Source organism: Mizuhopecten yessoensis, unplaced genomic scaffold, assembly GCF_002113885.1.
Source record: "Mizuhopecten yessoensis strain PY_sf001 unplaced genomic scaffold, ASM211388v2 scaffold716361, whole genome shotgun sequence".
Taxonomy (NCBI): domain Eukaryota; kingdom Metazoa; phylum Mollusca; class Bivalvia; order Pectinida; family Pectinidae; genus Mizuhopecten; species Mizuhopecten yessoensis.
The window spans coordinates 858,746-877,130 of NW_018480078.1; the positions used below are offsets into that span (position 1 = coordinate 858,746).

At 35.8% G+C, this 18,385-nt stretch overlaps 2 protein-coding genes across 3 annotated transcripts; one reads left to right on the forward strand and one right to left on the reverse strand.

The window, feature by feature from the left end:
* Window positions 1–1,228: 1,228 nt before the first annotated feature.
* On the reverse strand, window positions 1,229–14,337 carry LOC110443882 (RNA pseudouridylate synthase domain-containing protein 4-like). 2 transcript variants are annotated; one of them, XM_021488321.1, is made up of 9 exons: window positions 14,267–14,337; window positions 12,146–12,423; window positions 11,148–11,192; window positions 6,903–7,002; window positions 6,515–6,622; window positions 4,634–4,718; window positions 3,645–3,783; window positions 3,043–3,182; window positions 1,229–1,735 (listed from the first exon to the last, which is right to left on the reverse strand). In XM_021488321.1, the coding sequence occupies exons 2-9, from the start codon at window positions 12,363–12,365 to the stop codon at window positions 1,496–1,498; spliced, it is 1,077 nt and encodes a 358-aa protein (XP_021343996.1). In that variant the 5' UTR covers window positions 12,366–12,423; window positions 14,267–14,337; the 3' UTR covers window positions 1,229–1,495. The 2 variants fall into 2 exon arrangements, with proteins under 2 accessions (XP_021343996.1, XP_021343997.1); XM_021488322.1 differs by lacking the exon at window positions 14,267–14,337 and adding an exon at window positions 14,167–14,257.
* Window positions 14,338–14,378: 41 nt separating this feature from the next.
* On the forward strand, window positions 14,379–17,841 carry LOC110443873 (18 kDa learning-associated protein of slug-like). Its single transcript, XM_021488310.1, has 4 exons — window positions 14,379–14,490; window positions 14,910–15,096; window positions 16,220–16,264; window positions 17,133–17,841. The coding sequence occupies exons 2-4, from the start codon at window positions 14,952–14,954 to the stop codon at window positions 17,309–17,311; spliced, it is 369 nt and encodes a 122-aa protein (XP_021343985.1). The 5' UTR covers window positions 14,379–14,490; window positions 14,910–14,951; the 3' UTR covers window positions 17,312–17,841.
* Window positions 17,842–18,385: the final 544 nt, after the last annotated feature.

Consider the following 18,385-nt stretch of genomic DNA (forward strand, 5'->3'; position numbering starts at 1 on the left):
CATCAAATAATAAACAGCAACAAACACAATATATGTGTAGAAAATGTTCTATCTAAAATGTATTTACACTACAAACATACAAGTATATATATTAATTAGCATTATAGTTTACTCGCATATTTCAGGCTAAACACAGGAAATAGTTGCATGTAACCTCAGTAAGTATAGTTCCTGGACAACAAATGTCGGATTGCAGGAAGACAGGATTCAATTAAAGTTATATGTACTCGAAATCATCTGCGGTATTATTGCTCTTTTTGCTTGACAAACATTTTTCAGACATGCTTGTTCATTCAAGTGTATACACTTCTGATTATATTTACATGTCGCATGTAAAAGCACATTCTATCTCTTAAAGTTTGTATTTCGCAACTTTGTATTCTGGCTTCCTTTTAGAATCTGTTCAGATTATTATGGTGCTGGCGGCATCTCTCGGTCAGTATTTACAATAGAGTACAAAATTAAAACTAACATGTCATCCCTGAACACTGATGTTTTTAATACAAAACTATCCAATTTTGGTCGAATCTATGATAATTTGTAGGTAGGTCTAAGCCAGGGAAACATAGGGCTCCCCAAAAGGATAAGTAAATGTTCGACTATTCGGTTAATCCAACCCTACTTGAAATAATAGAATACTCTCTATGATACATGTACCAAAACTGAAACTGGAAATGCGGGTATAGGACATTTACAATGTAACAAATATATGAAACATAATCTTTAAACATGTACATGTAATATGCTGAAAAGATATTGAAATGTTGTACATGTATTTAAAAGCTGAACACAACGCATCACATACAGTAATACATATGGGTAGTTTGTTTCATATGACTCAAATTTTTAATTTTTTAAAGTTAGTTTGGACTATATGTCGATTCCGGGATACTTTTTCTCACGAGATTCGACCAGGTTTTAGATACACATGTCATGTGATAGGGGGGATGTGTACTTCAAGTATACACTGAAAAATTGAGAGTTGCATAAAACAATACGCAACAAAACCAGGCTGCATGTCTAACAACAGGGGACTTAATTATATATAGTCAGCAGATATCCATTTCTTGATAATTTTCAAATTTCTGCCATTTTCGTCCAAATTTTTACCAATGCTTTTCTTTAGTTGGTTTGCCATTGATTTACTTTTACACTGGAAGTATACATACCCCCTTAATATACCATGTGACTGCCAAATCACATGACTTATTAAATATTAATATACCATGTGACTGCCAAATCACATGACTTTAATATACCATGTGACTGCCAAATCACATGACTTTTATTCTGGAAACTTTTATCATTGATTATTGACGGTGATAGATAAAATTAAATTCTGAAGGTATGATCTACCTTCATTACTGGATGGAACTTTCTGACTTACAGTTAACAACTTGTAAGTTATGACACCAACAATTTTCAAAAAATAAAGCTTAGAATGTGTATGTCAGTCCACAACTCCTCAGTTTAATATAATAGGTCACAGAGATTTTTATTCTGAATATTGTTCCTGATTTAACTCATCAGCATCTTGATCATAAGGTTGGAGTTCTAATTTCACCATTGTATCGGCAAAGTATTCTGGCAATGGTGCTTCTATCAGGAAGGATTCTGACTTTTTATGAGGAAATCTTTTTAGAATCAGTCCACTTCTGTGCAGATGCAATGGCACCAGATGAGCATGCACCCCGGGCGGTACGTTAAGTTTATGTTTGACTTCTGTCGGAATAACCTGCCAAAAAATCAAAACAGCTGTTACTATGTTTCTAAACAGGTTTTTTCAGTTTGGTTAGAATAGACAATATACAGGCTCATATAGCACAACCAGTGAAATGTTCATGTGCGACATTTCAATCACTTGTATAATATGTACTCATTACCCTTCTTTAGACTAATGACCAATAAAGCATACATTTTTATTTACACTGAGGTTTAAAATATGTACTAGTGATAATTGCTGTTGACTTGGAAATTCTCGAAGTGTACCAAGTATGTACACTTGGATGTACAAAACGACGACCAAATCCACAAATCGATTCGGCTATGCTAAATGTTTATACCTGGTCATAGATGTGCAAGAGTCTATGATGGTGATTTTTTGACAACTCGTACACATTGTACACCTTTGTGTATATATGCTTTACTGGTTGTGCTATGTTATTCTTTATACAAGTTGTTACTATGGTCATAGTTAAAGTACATGTCATAAATAGGAGGCACGGTAGTCTCGTGGTAGGACGCCGGGCTCGTGACTGAAGGGTTGCGGGTTCGAGTCCAGGCACGGCACTTTGTTGTATCTTTGAGCAAGATACTTTACTCTGCTAGTATGTGGTTGGGCAGTGCTAGAACTGTAGAATACTAGCTGTGAGCTCCGAAATGGCAGCAGCCGCTGTATGCTCCCCAGGGAATTGAGAAAGGTATTGGCTGGTTGCAAAGGCCCTATAACCAGGGATAATAGTTTGAGAACCGCCTTGAGACGACCTTCAAACTACTAGGTTGTGATAAAGCGGTATATAAGAACCTCAAATTATTATTATAAATAGAAAAGAGAAAAATTCAGTGATTTAACATAATGGTAGACCCATAGACAATCACCATAAAAAACACTGTAGGTCTAATACTATGGAATTTCAAGTAACACATTGTCTATGAAGTTATTTCTGATGTCAGATGTGTATGTTTAACAGTGAGCGGAAAACATTTTTGTGTACAATTATTTTTCTTAATATATTTCTTAATTTCATGTTATCAAGCACAAAATACCTAAGTCAAGGCGTGGTTATACAAATTTCAGAAAGAAATCTTATTGTCCACACCTATTGTCTACCGTATATAAATCCTAAATTCTAAGGCTCTGATCTCCATTTAATGCTTGAGATGTAAATCTAATGTTTTTAGTTGAAAAAGGATATTGAGTAATATTGAGAATTCTGGCTATATCATCATTTTCTAAGTACCTAACTTTCTTTATATGTGTGCTTTTGATGTACACAAACAAGAAAACCTTTATTAAAGAAAGCAGAATATAAGTACATGTACCTGAGGGCCTCGGATGGCTGCGTTTTGATCATTTTTGACAGCCACTCCAGCCACTGTTATTACACGATGAGAATAAACATGATCTCCAAGGATAGGACTCAAATGTTCTGCCATATACATTTCTAAACACTCCTTCTTCCCTGTAAACAAAATATAACATTTAGGTAAATAAAAAAATTGGGTGTTAACTGTAGTCCATAATAAAAAGGAATTAGCAGCTAGACAATTTTTTTCTTCAAATTTTACAAATTATTTTTAGAGTAGAGATTTAGAGACTTTTTTCCAAGTGTTCACCCCAAGCATACAGCCAGTATTTGAAACAAGGGTTGGTCATAGGCACCAGGAACAGGAGAAAGGATTCGTGCAAAATGGTCAAATCATAGTTAGAACCAGACCTCAAAAGTTCACATCGAGGCTCTAATCAACTGAGATATTGGTCACAAGCAGTCACCAGGTCCTGTCCTGCTTCACCCCTGTATTACCCGAGTTACACAATGTATATCCGGTATCCCTAACTCGTTATATAATGTACATTACATCTTGGTTCTTTGCCAAGTCACTGACATTATTATGACTTGGTCAAACACGTAAGTGATCCTTACCGCTGTCACAAGTAATGCCTACGAGAGAAACTTTTGGAGTTGTTTCCAGGGGGCTTGTGGCCAACACGTCTGCCTTAACGTTGAAACTAGACAATAGTCCTTTCTTCATGTACCTGCTGAAGTGTGGCACCAAGACGGCCTACCATGATATAAAACACATTATAACAATAACAGTTAGGAGTCCAGCGAAGAGAATCCTTAGAATGAAACCTGTGTTGGAAAATATCAAAAAAAGTAAAATGCTTTTATACAAACAGCTACATGCCATACATCATGCTTTTAGGGTAATTTTTTCGATACAGAAAATCTCAGCAATTTTACACCATTGACAATTCCAATTTTTACAGTATGCTCAAACAGCCTACAAATGTTACACAAACAACTTATCTTAAGTATTTTCAAGTATTTTGCTGCAGGAAAAAGACCGGTGTCTTGACTTTATTTAGTAATGTTTAGGCAGACACTACATGTAACTGATGTAATCAAACGATTATGTATATCCTTTCTTGAGTATTTTCTAGGTTGTTTTTTTTCTATGTGTATTTTTAACCCTTTCACAACTATGAAACGTCCATTATGGTCTAGTGGTGACAATCTAAAGTGCAAATTGTGAATGTAAAAAAAAACATTTTCTGTTTATTTTTTGTTTGAGTCATAAAAAAATAATTTTAAGTTTGATTTGAATCTGAAAATATTGCAGCAACTTCCAACACATAATGACATTATCGTTAAATCACAAAATGTGTTTACTGAAACATCAATGAAGACCACAGTAATGATTTCATAGGAGAGCTTAAATATGTTGAAAACCATTTTTCTGCATCAAATTTTAAACACTGCTTTACCCCTGTGAACCCTTTCCAGTGCCTAACACTTCTGACACCTTATACAGATAATTTATATTCAAGTCATACAATTAGATTGTAAGAAAAAGAAAGAATATGATAATCAACCTCTTATGTCTTAACACTTAACTACGGTAACCATACCTGTTGACGTCCATTGATGTTATTCCGTAGATAGCGAACTTTCTCGACTTCTGTCTTAAACTTCGGTTCACCCAAGCAAACACATCTGTTGTAGGCAATAATAAGAAACTTTCAGTGTTTTTTAATCTGGTGACTTTTTGGGTCCGATAATGGAACCTATTCCCAATTGAAACTATTTCATATTTACGTCTAATTCCCAAAATTTGCTGTTTACTACTGAATATTTACTTCCAAATTGGTACATTTTCTTCCCAAAATAAGACAGTAAGCCCCCATCCCAAATTAACGGTAAAAAAACCTGATTTAAAAATTTAAAATAGCAACATTTTTTAAAATGTTTTACTAGCTTCAGTTTCTTCAAATGGAAATAGTAACCATACTTAACAGCACATTATAATGATGTGGTTTCTAATCGTCAAGACCATAATGACACATTTAAAACAGATAACTTTATTTGTACCAAAAAAATCGGGTCATAAAACACAACATATATATCCCGCTTTTGGCGCAAAACATATCTCTCCCCCAACCCCTATTTATTTATAACTCCCATACCGTCCACCCATAAAAAAAAAGAGAAAAAAGCTATGCTTTTATGACTAGACTAGACTTCGTCACATAATTGAGAACAGCAGCAGCAGTTAAATGTCTTTCAGAAATGATGTTTCAAACAGGAGTCCCAATGGGCCTGCATTGATCTAACACTTGCTACCTAACAAGAATTACGTGTAATGAGATGTCTTGCCTGTCCCCACTTTGTGCATAAGATTCAATGTGTCAAGCGTTGTAAGTTTGAGCCGAAATTCGGAAATTTACATTTTTATAAACAATTTGGCAATACATGGAGGTATAAAAGGAACAAGTGCTAATTGTAATGGGAGCCGGCCATTACAGATATCCCCCAATGCGAACTACCCCCAAATTTGGAAAAACAAATGTAAAAGGGAGAAAGGAAGTTGCAGTGCCATAATACACGTACATACCAAATTTCAGCGAAATCAAAATACATGTATATGTGAATTTCGATCAATCATGCAGAAGCAAGTATATGACGAACATCTTGTCAGATCAGAAAACGGATGCTGCGGTTGAGTTCACAGTGCAAAAATACACTTACATACCAATTTTAACAAAATTAAACAATAACTGAATTTCGACCAATCAGAAGCCAATTATTATATTGTGGCCATTTTGTCAAATAATAACATGAATGCCATGGATGAGCTGGCAGTGCCAAAATACATATACATACTAAATTTAACAGAAATTGAACAGTAACTGAATGAGATCAGGAAACAGAAGTCACAGTTGAATTCATAGTGCCAAGATACATCTATACACCAAATTTGAGCGAAATCGAACAGTAACTGAATTTCGACCAATCAGACCCAATATACGGCAGCCATTTTGTCAAATCAGAAAACTGATGTTGAGGCTGAGTTTGCAGTGACAAAATACACCTTCAAATAAAATTTGAGCAAAATGGAACAATATCTGAATTTCTTTGAATATGAGTCAAGGTCCTTTATTTGGACAAAACTGGTAGCACTTCACCCGAGCACTTTACCATCCACATATCATCACCCTGGTCCTTTTGGTTATTCAGAAGATGTTGTTTAAATATTTAACATGTTTGACCCCTGTGACCTTGAATATGGGCGAAAGTCATTATTTTTAACAATCTTGGTAGCATGCGCACCCTTCATCCTTGAATGATACTTGCTAAATATTATGACATAGGTCTCTTAATTACTCAGAAGAAATTGTTTAAAGTAAAAAATTATACCGGACAGTAGTCTCACCATAGGATAAGCGCACTGGGCCCTTCAGGCCAGGTGAGCTAAAAACTAGCTAACATCACAATCAATCAAATATACTTACACAAATTCATGATTGATGTCTTGATACGATCTTGCCCCTTGCAGTGACCTCTTTAACTTCACTTTGGCCAGGGCATGCTTGCTTAATAATATAATGCCACTCTGGTTTCTGAAAAAAAATATTAAGCTAATGTACAGATCTCTTCACAACAAGTGTAACTTTTACACGATCTGTAGCTGTAGACTTGTTTTATAAGATGGAGCTTGAGACGGGAATCTTATAGAATCTTGTACAGGTTGACAGTATCAGATGTATACTACAGGAATTATATTTTTACATTAAAGATTCTAATGCACAAATTTAAACAACTTTGTATATAAATGTAGCTAATTTTGTACAGACTTAACCCAATATCCATAGTATTCCAATTACTGTATCTATATATTACCTTGATAATCCTAGCATATATTCAAGTTCTGGAGTATCAAAACATTCTCTTAAATCTTCCAGTATATCAGCCATTGAGGGAACGCCTTCACCATGTAAAGCTGAAATACCAGATAAACAATTAGTAAGATTGATGTCCATAAAAAACAAGAGGCCCAGCGGGCCAGTACTGCTCACCTGGAAGTTTTATGACGGGGCAAATCTAGCAAGCATATGTGTATTCAAATCTTCATACTAACCAAATGCAAATACGCAATGTATTATAATAGGGTTAGGGCCTCAAAGTTTATGACCCAATGACTAAGTCCCTAAGAGAGTGGCTACACCACAGAGTCAATTATAATACCATGACTGTAACCATCTGTTTATGCCCAGAAATTGTGTATATATGGCTAAAAAGAGGGGATCTCAACAGTTTCAAAGTTATGACCAAGGATTAAGTCCCTAGAGGTGGGGCCAGATCCCAGTTTCAATTCTAACAAGAGGCCCAGAATGCCTGTATCACTACCCTGGATATCTAAGCAATCACGGCAAAATGTTCTGCAAATAAGATCCAAGGGATAGGGCTAGACCCCAAGGCCAATCTTTGTAGCATATCTGTATTCAATTTTTAATGCCCAGCAATTTTATGTAAGGTTATGGGGTGGGGATCTCAACTGTTTCCAAGCTGTGACTCAGAAACTAGGTCCCTAGGGTTGGGCCAGACCCCAGGATCCATTCTAATATCAAAACTGCATTCGTCTCTTTATGCCCTGCAATTGTATGTATAGTTTTGAGGTAGGGATCTCAACTGTTTCAAAGTTATGACCCAGGGTTTAAGTCTGCAAGGGTGGGCCAGACCATGGGGTCATCCTAGAAGCATATGTGCATTCGTCTCTTTATGCTCAGCAATTGTATATATTGTTATAGGGTGGGGATCTCAACTGTTTCTAAGTTGTGATTCAGAATCTAGGTCCCTAGGAGTGTGGCCAGACCCAAGGGTCAATGCTAATATGATGAGTGTGTTCGTCTCTTTATGCCATGCTTTTATATATTTAGTTTTGGGTTGGGAATCTCATCTGTTTCAAAGTTATGACCCAGGGACTCAATCTCCAGGGGTGAGGCCAGACCCCAGAGCCATTTTTGAAGCATCCGTGCATTCATCTCTATATACTCAGCAATTTTATATATGGTAGGGTGGGGATATATCAATCATTTCCAAGTAATAAACTATTTTTGCCCCACCTCTTAGCCCGGGGGTTCAGTCTGTCAATTTGCGCAATTGTTAATCCCAACCACCTAGGTATACTTCCAACAAAATATATTTGATATCCATCGCTAAGTTCAAGAGAAGAAGCTGCTTAAAGCAATATAGCCAAATTACCTTGTATGGCCCGACTCTCAGCCCCTGGGTGGTCAGCCCCACCATTTGTTCAATTTTTAATCTCAACCACCTAGGGATGTTTTCAACTTAATATTGTTGACATCTCTCTCTTAATTTCAGAGAAGAAGTTGCTTAAAGCATAACTTGAAGTAGTTTAATTTGGCACACATAGAAATCAAAAGCTTTTCAGGTTCATTTGTACATAATTATAGATAACCATATATGAGGCTTTCAATTTACTCAGCAAAGGAACTTTTGGGTATGTTCATACTGGATACTCCAGGGGTTATGCTCACTTTCACTCTCTGCACCCCTGGAATATGTCACAGCAAAATTGAAGGCACACGGCCAGCTATTTGATTGGTATTAGGTATTAAACAAGAGGCCCAAGGGCCTTAGCGGTCACCTGAGTTATATCATAGGTACTGGTAGCTTTATTTTATTGTTTAGATGTGATGTGGAAATCAGCATGTAACCTAAGTGAAATATAATACTTGTCATGTCATCAAAGGATAGGAATTTTAAAATATTTGTAAATGTTCCCTTTGGGGCCCCGCTCTAACCCCTGGGGATGGGGCAGGAATTCCAAGTTTACAATTTGATACCGTCATCCACCAAAGATGATTCTGACCAAGTAAAAATAATTTCCAACAGAAAATTGTCAAAATATACCCAAAAGTGTTGTTTCCCTATATAAACTATAGTAAACTTTACCCCCTCCCCAAGGGAGAACGGATAGCTCGGGGGTCCTGAAATTTACAATTTAAATAAAGCCCCTGATGATCTTTCCATCCATGCAGAGAAAATGACTGTAATACCTCTGAGTCTGGAGAAGAAGATTTTTGAAATATTGGTTAATTTTCCCTTTTGGGCCCCGCCCTGGCCCCTAGGGTTGGGGTAGGAATCCCAATTTTACAATTTAAAACCATCTTCCTCCTCCAAGGATGATTCTGACCAAGTAAAAATAATTTCCAACAGAAAATTGTCAAAATATACCCAAAAGTGTTGTTTCCCTATATAAACTATAGTAAACTTTACCCCCTCCCCAAGGGAGAACGGATAGCTCGGGGGTCCTGAAATTTACAATTTAAATAAAGCCCCTGATGATCTTTCCATCCATGCAGAGAAAATGACTGTAATACCTCTGAGTCTGGAGAAGAAGATTTTTGAAATATTGGTTAATTTTCCCTTTTGGGCCCCGCCCTGGCCCCTAGGGTTGGGGTAGGAATCCCAATTTTACAATTTAAAACCATCTTCCTCCTCCAAGGATGATTCTGACCAAGTAAAAATAATTTCCAACAGAAAATTGTCAAAATATACCCAAAAGTGTTGTTTCCCTATATAAACTATAGTAAACTTTACCCCCTCCCCAAGGGAGAACGGATAGCTCGGGGGTCCTGAAATTTACAATTTAAATAAAGCCCCTGATGATCTTTCCATCCATGCAGAGAAAATAACTGTAATACCTCTGAGTCTGGAGAAGAAGATTTTTGAAATATTGGTTAATTTTCCCGTTTGGGCCCCGCCCTGGCCCCTAGGGATGGGGTAGGAATCCAATTTTACAATTTGGTAGCCTCATCTACCAAGGATGATTCTGACCAAGTTTGAAAAAATTACATCCACTGGTTCTTGAGAAGAAGTTGATAATGTAAAAGTTTACGCACGACGCAAGACGGACGACGAACGATGGACGAAAGACGACGGACGACGACGGACGGAAAGCGATTGGAATAGGTCACTTGAGCAAAGCTCAGGTGACCTAAAAAATGTTACCAATCTCTAGGCTGATTCCTGTCCTTTAAAGATTACAGAGGAGCGACACTTGACTTCAAAGCCAGTCAGTTTTACTATTATGCAACCAACATATTTGATTTCTTTTGATGTACATCAAAGGATCAAACTAGTTTTGTTGTCTCACCTACAAGGTGATGCACACTGCACTTTCCAATTTTCCATGACATCTTCAAGGGGTGCAGAGAGCGGAATTGTAAACCCTGGAGTATCGAGGGTGGGTCTGTTAAGTGAGTATCGAGGGTGGGTCTGTTAGGTGAGTATCGAAGGTGGGTCTGTTAAGTGAGTATTGAGGATGTGTCTGTTAAGTGAGTATTGAGGGTGGGTCTGTTAAGTGAGTATCGGGGGTGGGTCTGTGAAGTGAGTATCAAGCGTGGGTCTGTTAAGTGAGTATCGAGGGGGGGTCTTTTAAGTGAGTATCAAGGGTGGGTCTGTTAAGTGAGTATCGGGGGTGGGTCTGTGAAGTGAGTATCAAGCGTGGGTCTGTTAAGTGAGTATCGAGGGTGGGGCTGTGAAGTGAGTATCAAGGGTGGGTCTGTTAAGTGAGTATCGAGGGTGGGTGTTTTAAGTGAGTATCAAGGGTGGGTCTGTTAAGTGAGTATCGAGGGCGGGTCTGTTAAGTGAGTATCGAGGGTGGGTCTGTTAAGTGAGTATCGAGGGTGGGTCTGTGAAGTGAGTATCAAGGGTGGGTCTGTTAAGTGAGTATCGAGGGTGGGTCTTTTAAGTGAGTATCAAGGATGGGTCTGTTAAGTGCCAATGCTATAAGCTCTATTTGCAAAATGCAATGTAGCCATATTAACATTGGTCAAATTTTCATTTTTTCCGTTGGGAAAGATATACTGCATGTGTGGAAATATAAGTATCAATGTTTGACAAATTTATATCATTGTTTTAACAATTTACTATAAATAGTAATAGTAACCTTGATCTTGACGTTAGAACTCTGAAAAAAAATGTTCATGGTATACACTTGAGCAAAAACACAAACAAAAACATGAACACTTTTGCAAGTAAAGAAGTGTAGGAATTAAATCCACTATGTTAATTCAATGCCCTAAAAATATAACTGTTTCTATAAGGAAGTAACTTTACCTTTTATAGGAACTCCACTTGGTTTGTTCAATGCCAATATGTTTTCTGTAAATAAATAATTAGCATAATTGTACAAATAAGGTTCTATTTATTTAGATACTATATAGGATGATATTTCATTTAATCTTTTCATAACTATTTTGTATTTGTTGAAATTAGAAACTGAATCTTTAAAACTTTTTTTTAATTCACTTTAAAAACATGTACAGTACTAACACTGCTAACATTTATAATATATCCTGTTACGTTAACTAAATCACACAAATTATATAACATTAGCTACACTTAGTCCCACACTGAAAAATTACGCAAGAATAAAACGAATTGAGCAGCACATACACTTTGCTTATGAATCACTGAATTTTTGTTTTAGTGTATACTGTAACGGGACTTGTGGCGTGTCAGGTTCTACTCCGACAGTCCCTATCCTTTAACTGACATCATTTCTTACTTCTTCCAGGTTCATTGTGAATGTACATTTTGGTAATAATACAAAATAGGTTCTAGAAACTGGTCTAATAGAAAACTAGAAGAGTTATATATAAATTTTGCTTACACTAATGGAATTTTTTTTATCAGCGTTGCATGAGGACCATTTATTTACATTAAGTTTAAAATTTACAAACACTAGTTTTGTTCAGGAACCCTATTTGTTTTGACATGTTTATGACTAATAATATGTCCTCAAATTATATGAATCAATAATTAAGACGACTACTCCCAAACCCTAAATAGAAATCTAAGTTACCTAAAATGTCACCAGATCGACCATACAGGAACCCTTATAATTACAACCATACTTTTGATGTCTGGCCCAAAACAGAAGAACAGATTTGTGAACATGCACGTTTTATAATCCCGAATCCCCCTATGCACGCACAAGCCTCTCATCACCCAATGGACATCGACCAGCAGGGGTGCTGCATCACAGTAATATCCGACAAAGACTGTCTAGTCTATAATACGTACTATTAAATATACAATACAAAACTACATACCATCATCGTAAACAACACTCTTTTGAATATGCTCGATTAAAAGTTCCTTTTCTGCAAAGACTGGTGCATGCAATGAGTTCCTATCCTGGTACGGCTGCTGACTTGCTGTTTCGACACATCTTACAGGAGTGTACACGTCCTGCAATTTACTTATCCTGTGGACATGTCTCATCATGGAGTAGGTCCGCAAACAACAGGAGCTGGTCTTCATAGAAGCCATTTTGTAACATGAATTTCAAATTTTGACGAGGTAATGCAACTTGATGTTTCTTTCCACACTGTTAAAAAAATGTTTATACGTTAATTATTAGTATATTTTACCATAGGTGTCAATCACCCGGATTCATACTTGCCAATTCTCCCCATTTAGGAGGGAGACTCTCGATTTTGGACCCCAAAATTGAGTATTATCAACCTGTGAATTTGCTAAACAGGGAGTATTCTTATTTTCTACGATGTGATGATTTCACCCGTTAGAACAGCTCAAATGATGCCGTCTAATTATAAAAGTGTTATTTTTCCCTAGGGCGTACATACACACATTTTATTTATGCTGTTATGTTAATTCTGAGCACACCTAATCTCCCCCATGGAAATTTCAGAAAGTTGGCAAGTATGCAGACTGTGAATGACGGAAAATTCATAAAATTAGCCCAAACCCGATTTGGTACATCTCCAACATCGGGGGTCAATTTAATCCCAAATTTTGGAAATGAAAAGAATTAAGGATCATATGAGGTCATTTGTTTTTTTATTTATTTTTCAATTTTGATACTGAAGTCATTAGCCCTATTATTATATGCTCAACAAAGTGAGATTTTTGCTATAAACACTTCGTCCCTGTACAAAAACGATGGAATGAGGTAGATCTCCCACATTGGAGGTTTCAGAGGTTGACACCTAAATTCTTTGCTTAATTTTAAACTGTTGAAGATCCAAATGCCTTTATGAAACTTTTATTGCATCAAGCATGTGCAGTGCACCACTTCTGAATCAAGTGTCATCCAGATGTGACCTTACATTGCTTCTGATGAGGAAACAATTTCTATAGGCCAGGTACTAATTAATATAATATCATTACTGTACTTTCACCAATTGAGCCACCTGGTAGGTGGCAGTAAGAAGTCTATAGTTTCGCTTCATTCCTCCCTACTGACATTTTCATAACTTTATTTCAGATATTGGCTACCCAGGTATATGTAATGATAAGATCAGAAATATGCTGAACACAAATACTTCTTCCTTTTGAATGTTTTTATTATATATTGTTTAATTGCAATAAAATTGCATAGTACGTATAATATTCATTACTTTATTTCCAGAATATTTTCTTAAAACGTATACATTCAAATAATTCATAACACCCCTCCATCTGCATCTGGTATGTAATTCAAATATGTGAAAATATGAAACAGTCTTGACCCTATGTACCCTCATATATATTCTGAATACAGGTTCTGAGCAGAGAAATTATAGAATTGAAGACTATTCTTTATTTTCAAATATATATACGAACCAGATGCAGATGCCTGTGACAACACTTTGTTGATTTGCTGTTTGTTAACTTCATAAGATTTTGTGTTTCTGAAAATGCAGTGTAGAGAAATTAATTAAACTAGACTGTGTCAATCGTCAGCGACCAGGGTAGCTCAATTTGTAGAGCATCCGTCTTGGGTTTGAACCTCTGTATGGCCGTGCATTTGTCCTCTTCTACAACAGTAGCAGTAGGATAACCTAGTTTTGATGAGTGCATAATATAGATTTCTAGAACAAATAAAATCAAACAAAAAATAACAAGCGAAGTTAATTTTCTTGAGGCCTGTTCGTTTATCTGTTGATGTGGATCAACCGATTTCTCTTTTTTTTTTAAATGTGATATTCCAGTCAGCTGGTAAAACCACGGAATTCTATAGCTAATTTAATTCCGTGGTAAACAAAATTAAAACCACCTAATACTAGTACAACAGATAAACGTAATAGGCTATGGCTGGATTTTTGGTAAAACCTAACGAGTGACGGACCTGCAAATAACAATGCTAATGTAGGTCTCTGGCGTCTCGTCAGATAACAACATCAAATCACCAGGTCCATCCCTATTTCATAAAAGAACAGCCTTGTCACCTCGATGTTCAGCCTCCTGTCACGTTCTTGAGCTCCAATGCGACTCCAGTACAATTGAAAGTCAATCGGGGTTATTCGGGCGTTTGTCGTAAATATCGCTAATCAACGTATAAGCGTTTTCGTAACTTCGATGTAAACACGTGGTCCTAACTTGTGCAATATTTTGTGTGTCAGATTTTCTTACTTTGACAGAAAAAGCAGCGAGAGGAATACTTATACATCTGGTAAGACTTCAAAACTAGTATAAACTACCGGCCACCACATGTACAGTTCTACTTTTGTATATCATTCTTAAACATACAACGTGAATTGTTGGGTATTTTATGACTAATTCGTCCATATTGTTTTTGTGTAGGGCCTATACCTTTTTTTAGTATGCTCAGGGATGTGTACTTCACATCCCTGGTATGCTTCATGCTTTTTTTCCTGATAAAAGGTTAAGAGACTTGAAAAAGTGGTAATACATGTATCCTGTATATAGATTCAGTAAGATAATTAAAGCTTTTAAAAGTGGTCATGCATGATTGACATGATAAGAGATTTGATATATATATAAAATGACATTTTTTCTTTATTCAAAAACAAGTCCCATCATATAGTTTTACTTTTGTATGATGATCGAGATGTGTACTTTATATTTCAGCTTTATACAAGGTATAACTTCGATAAATCTGAGCCAATTACAATGGCTAAAAGTCTTCGCTGCAAGTTCCGAAAGAGGATGAGGAATGTGAAAAGAGAGAAATATGGAAAGAAAGAGCTTGAAAGGTTGAAGACAATGATTGAGACAAGTGGTGGACAGGATCAAGAAGTAAAGGAAATCTACAAAGGTAAGAACAATACTTATGTAACAGGAGCAGAAAAATGCACAGCCAGACCGGGGTTCGAAACCGGGACCCTCTGAACTCTAGATGGACAATTTAAACCAATTTAGCTACCTGGTTGGCGGCGATCGACCCAGTCCAGTTCCCCTACATTCTATTCCTCCCTCTTTTATCAAAATGTGTTGAAGACACACAAGACCCTATACATGTACCACCTTCTGTGGGTATATTTTGTTGGGTGCCAATTGTAAGAACAGCAGAAATGCACGACCAGCCCAGAGTTCAAACCCTGGACCCTCCAAACTCTGGACCGACGCTATAACCATTTTAACAAGCAACCCAGTCCAACTCGGCTACATACATCCCTCCTAATTAACAAAGTCTTTAAATTTGCCCCTTATAAGACAAACAAGACCCTATACCACCTTCTGTGGGTGTATTTTGTTTGGCATCAAATGCAACAGAAACAGAAAAATGCACGGCGAGACCAGGGTTTGAACCAAGGATCCTTCGCACTCCAGACAGATGCTCCAACCAATTGACACAGTCCAGTTCCCCTGAATAAATTACCAATGAAACAGTGTTAAGACCATTCCCCATTCCTTCAATTGTTTACATATCTTGCTGTTACAATTGTTCAGGTTCATATTGGAAAGTATGCCCTAGCTCACTTAATCTGAATAGATATCTTTTGTGGATAGTGGCATACAAAGCTGATCATAGCACATTCATTTAGTAGTTTTCTTTTAAAAAGTTATGTGTGTGCTCATTTGATGATAAATTGGTCACATTGACAACTTGGCTATTAAAACAAAAAATATTTGGTGTTTCCGTTAGCCCTACCTACCTTCTACCTTAAGTTTTTGTGCCTTACCCTAAACTTTTTAAAGCAATTTTCAAAGAAGCAATGATAAAGTCAAGATCACTCTCCTATATAAACCATATAAAATTATTTAAAATAAAATTTGTTACCTACCTCCCTACCCTAAATTTGTCCAACATGTTATAGGAAACACATGTATTTTTTTATCTGGCACAATGTTATTGAAATGATCGAATATGATGCTTTAAGATAGTATTTATATATAGGCAATCTGACAAATTAACATTTCTAACTTTGTAATTTTAGTAAAAACAGCAGAAGAACTGAAGGAAGAAATGGAAAAGAAAGCAGGTATGTTAATATATAAAAACAATAACGAAACATGACATTATGTCAAGTTAATTAAATACCACTGTACAATGTGCTACCAACATTTTACATTTAATTCATAAATTATCAATTTATGTAGACAGTCCTGCAGAAAACACACGTAGAAAATGTACTATCATGTTGATCCTTCCTAAAGATATATTTTATAATTGTTGTATTTTAAATGACTGAAGGAAAGCTTGAATGATATCAAATTTTAGATCATTGTGAAGACTGAAGGAAGTATACATTCATTTTAAATTTCAATGAACTGAAGGAAAGATCCACATGGTTTCATTTCTTCCAAGTATTCTGATCTGAACTGCAGCGATGCTCATTAATTCCTAGATCATAACCTACTTCAACCTCAAAAGTATTCTGACAAACACTAAAGGAAGGGTTGAAAAGATATCAAAGCTTCTGACAAACACTAACAGAGGGGTTGAAAATATATCAAATATTCTGACAAACACTAAAGGAAGGGTTGAAAAGATATCAAAGCATCTGACAAACACTAACAGAGGAGTTGGAAAGATATCAAAGATTCTGACAAACACTAAAGGAAGGGTTGAAAAGATATCAAAGATTCTGACAAACACTAACAGAGGGGATGGAAAGATATCAAAGATTCTGACAAACACTAAAGGAAGGGTTGAAAAGATATCAAAGCTTCTGAGCTTTCTTTAATTTGTGACCAGGACAGAACTTGTTCTGCTAGGTTGATTGATAGTGATACTGGCATACTTGTATATTATTAGTGTTATTACACTAATTTAACAAATATATGAATATATGGTACTGTATAAAGACAGAAATTGATTATGTTTAATATATCACATTGTAATTGTAGAGGACACTATGGAACACAGTGGGAAATCTTTCCACCCTGTGACATTAAAAGACGAAGATGGACATTACCCAGGTTGGATGAACCAAAGGGCAATAAAACGACACAAGACATACCTGAAGAAATCGGGAAGAGTCAAAACCAAACCAAAGGCCAAAGGCAAGACAGGAAAGAAAAAATGATTTGATGTAGGAACATTTATTTGTTATCATAACTACTAACAAGGACAGATATTAAAGAAACAGTTTCTTCTGTTGCTTTTGATGAAAATGTTTTCTAGTTTTAAATGGAAGGATTCTGCAAAACTATAAAGATATACATGAAAATGATGAAATCTCAGTTATATCCATAAAGATTAATTATTGGTATGGGTACCTTCAAGTTATATAAGACTTTTATTGTCGGTTTAATACATTGTAATAAAAGTCTGTATTAATAAAATGGAAGAAGAGAGTTTCTTTGAGCATAGTAATAGTGGTTAATCCTTTATAGATGTAGAATAAGACCTGGATATAAATTGATTCAAAATTGACCAATATTTTACTGTGGGTTGGCATTGTTTGTGTATGCATGCATCATGCCTACATGCCTGGAGAAGTAAAGTGTAGTATGACAGAGATTGTGATTGTGGGAGTGTATGATATGAGATAGATGTACATGTATATGTTGCACTGTATTTAAAAAAAAACACAGAATAAAAGTTAATTCTGGTTATTGTCTTTGATATTTTTTGTATTTGATAACAGTGATTCAAGATGCTAGTACATATGACTTGTACACATATTAGTTTCCCAAATTAGTAATGCATCAATTAGATGCATCCTTAAAAAACCCACTGTGGCTGGAGACAGTAAACTGTCTCAGTTAAAATATAAAGGGTGAATTTTATCTTTGCTTCAACCCTTATTTTACACTATTCTTAGCATACATAACTAAAGTGTTGTTTATTGGAGTGGTGAATGCATATGTGATTTAGCCATGAAAACATGAATGCATAAAGTATATCCCACATTTAAATATTTTTGAACTAGCATTGATGAAGACAAGGAAATGTCAATTTGTTACATTTGCAAAGGACAAACATGTTGGTGAAGTTACAAAACCTCATGACCTCTACATCTGATACCAAGTAGATTATATATATATAATTCTGTGCTAAAAATGTAATAAAAAGATGATATTTAATGGTTTATATTTTATGGAAGTTAAAACTAATACTTTTACTGAAAATGCAACATTTCAAATTCAAACGGTAC

Excerpts from the sequence above, each read along its gene's own strand:
- LOC110443882 (XM_021488321.1), bottom strand. The coding sequence starts at position 12,365 with ATGGCTTCTATGAAGACCAGCTCCTGTTGTTTGCGGACCTACTCCATG. Across the intron at positions 7,003-11,147 it reads AAGTGGAGTTCCTATAAAAG|CTTTACATGGTGAAGGCGTT; the intron begins GTAAAGTTACTT and ends CTGGTATTTCAG. Across the intron at positions 4,719-6,514 it reads GACATCAATCATGAATTTGT|ATGTGTTTGCTTGGGTGAAC; the intron begins GTAAGTATATTT and ends TGCCTACAACAG.
- LOC110443873 (XM_021488310.1), top strand. The coding sequence starts at position 14,952 with ATGGCTAAAAGTCTTCGCTGCAAGTTCCGAAAGAGGATGAGGAATGTG. Across the intron at positions 15,097-16,219 it reads AGTAAAGGAAATCTACAAAG|TAAAAACAGCAGAAGAACTG; the intron begins GTAAGAACAATA and ends TTGTAATTTTAG. Across the intron at positions 16,265-17,132 it reads AGAAATGGAAAAGAAAGCAG|AGGACACTATGGAACACAGT; the intron begins GTATGTTAATAT and ends TTGTAATTGTAG.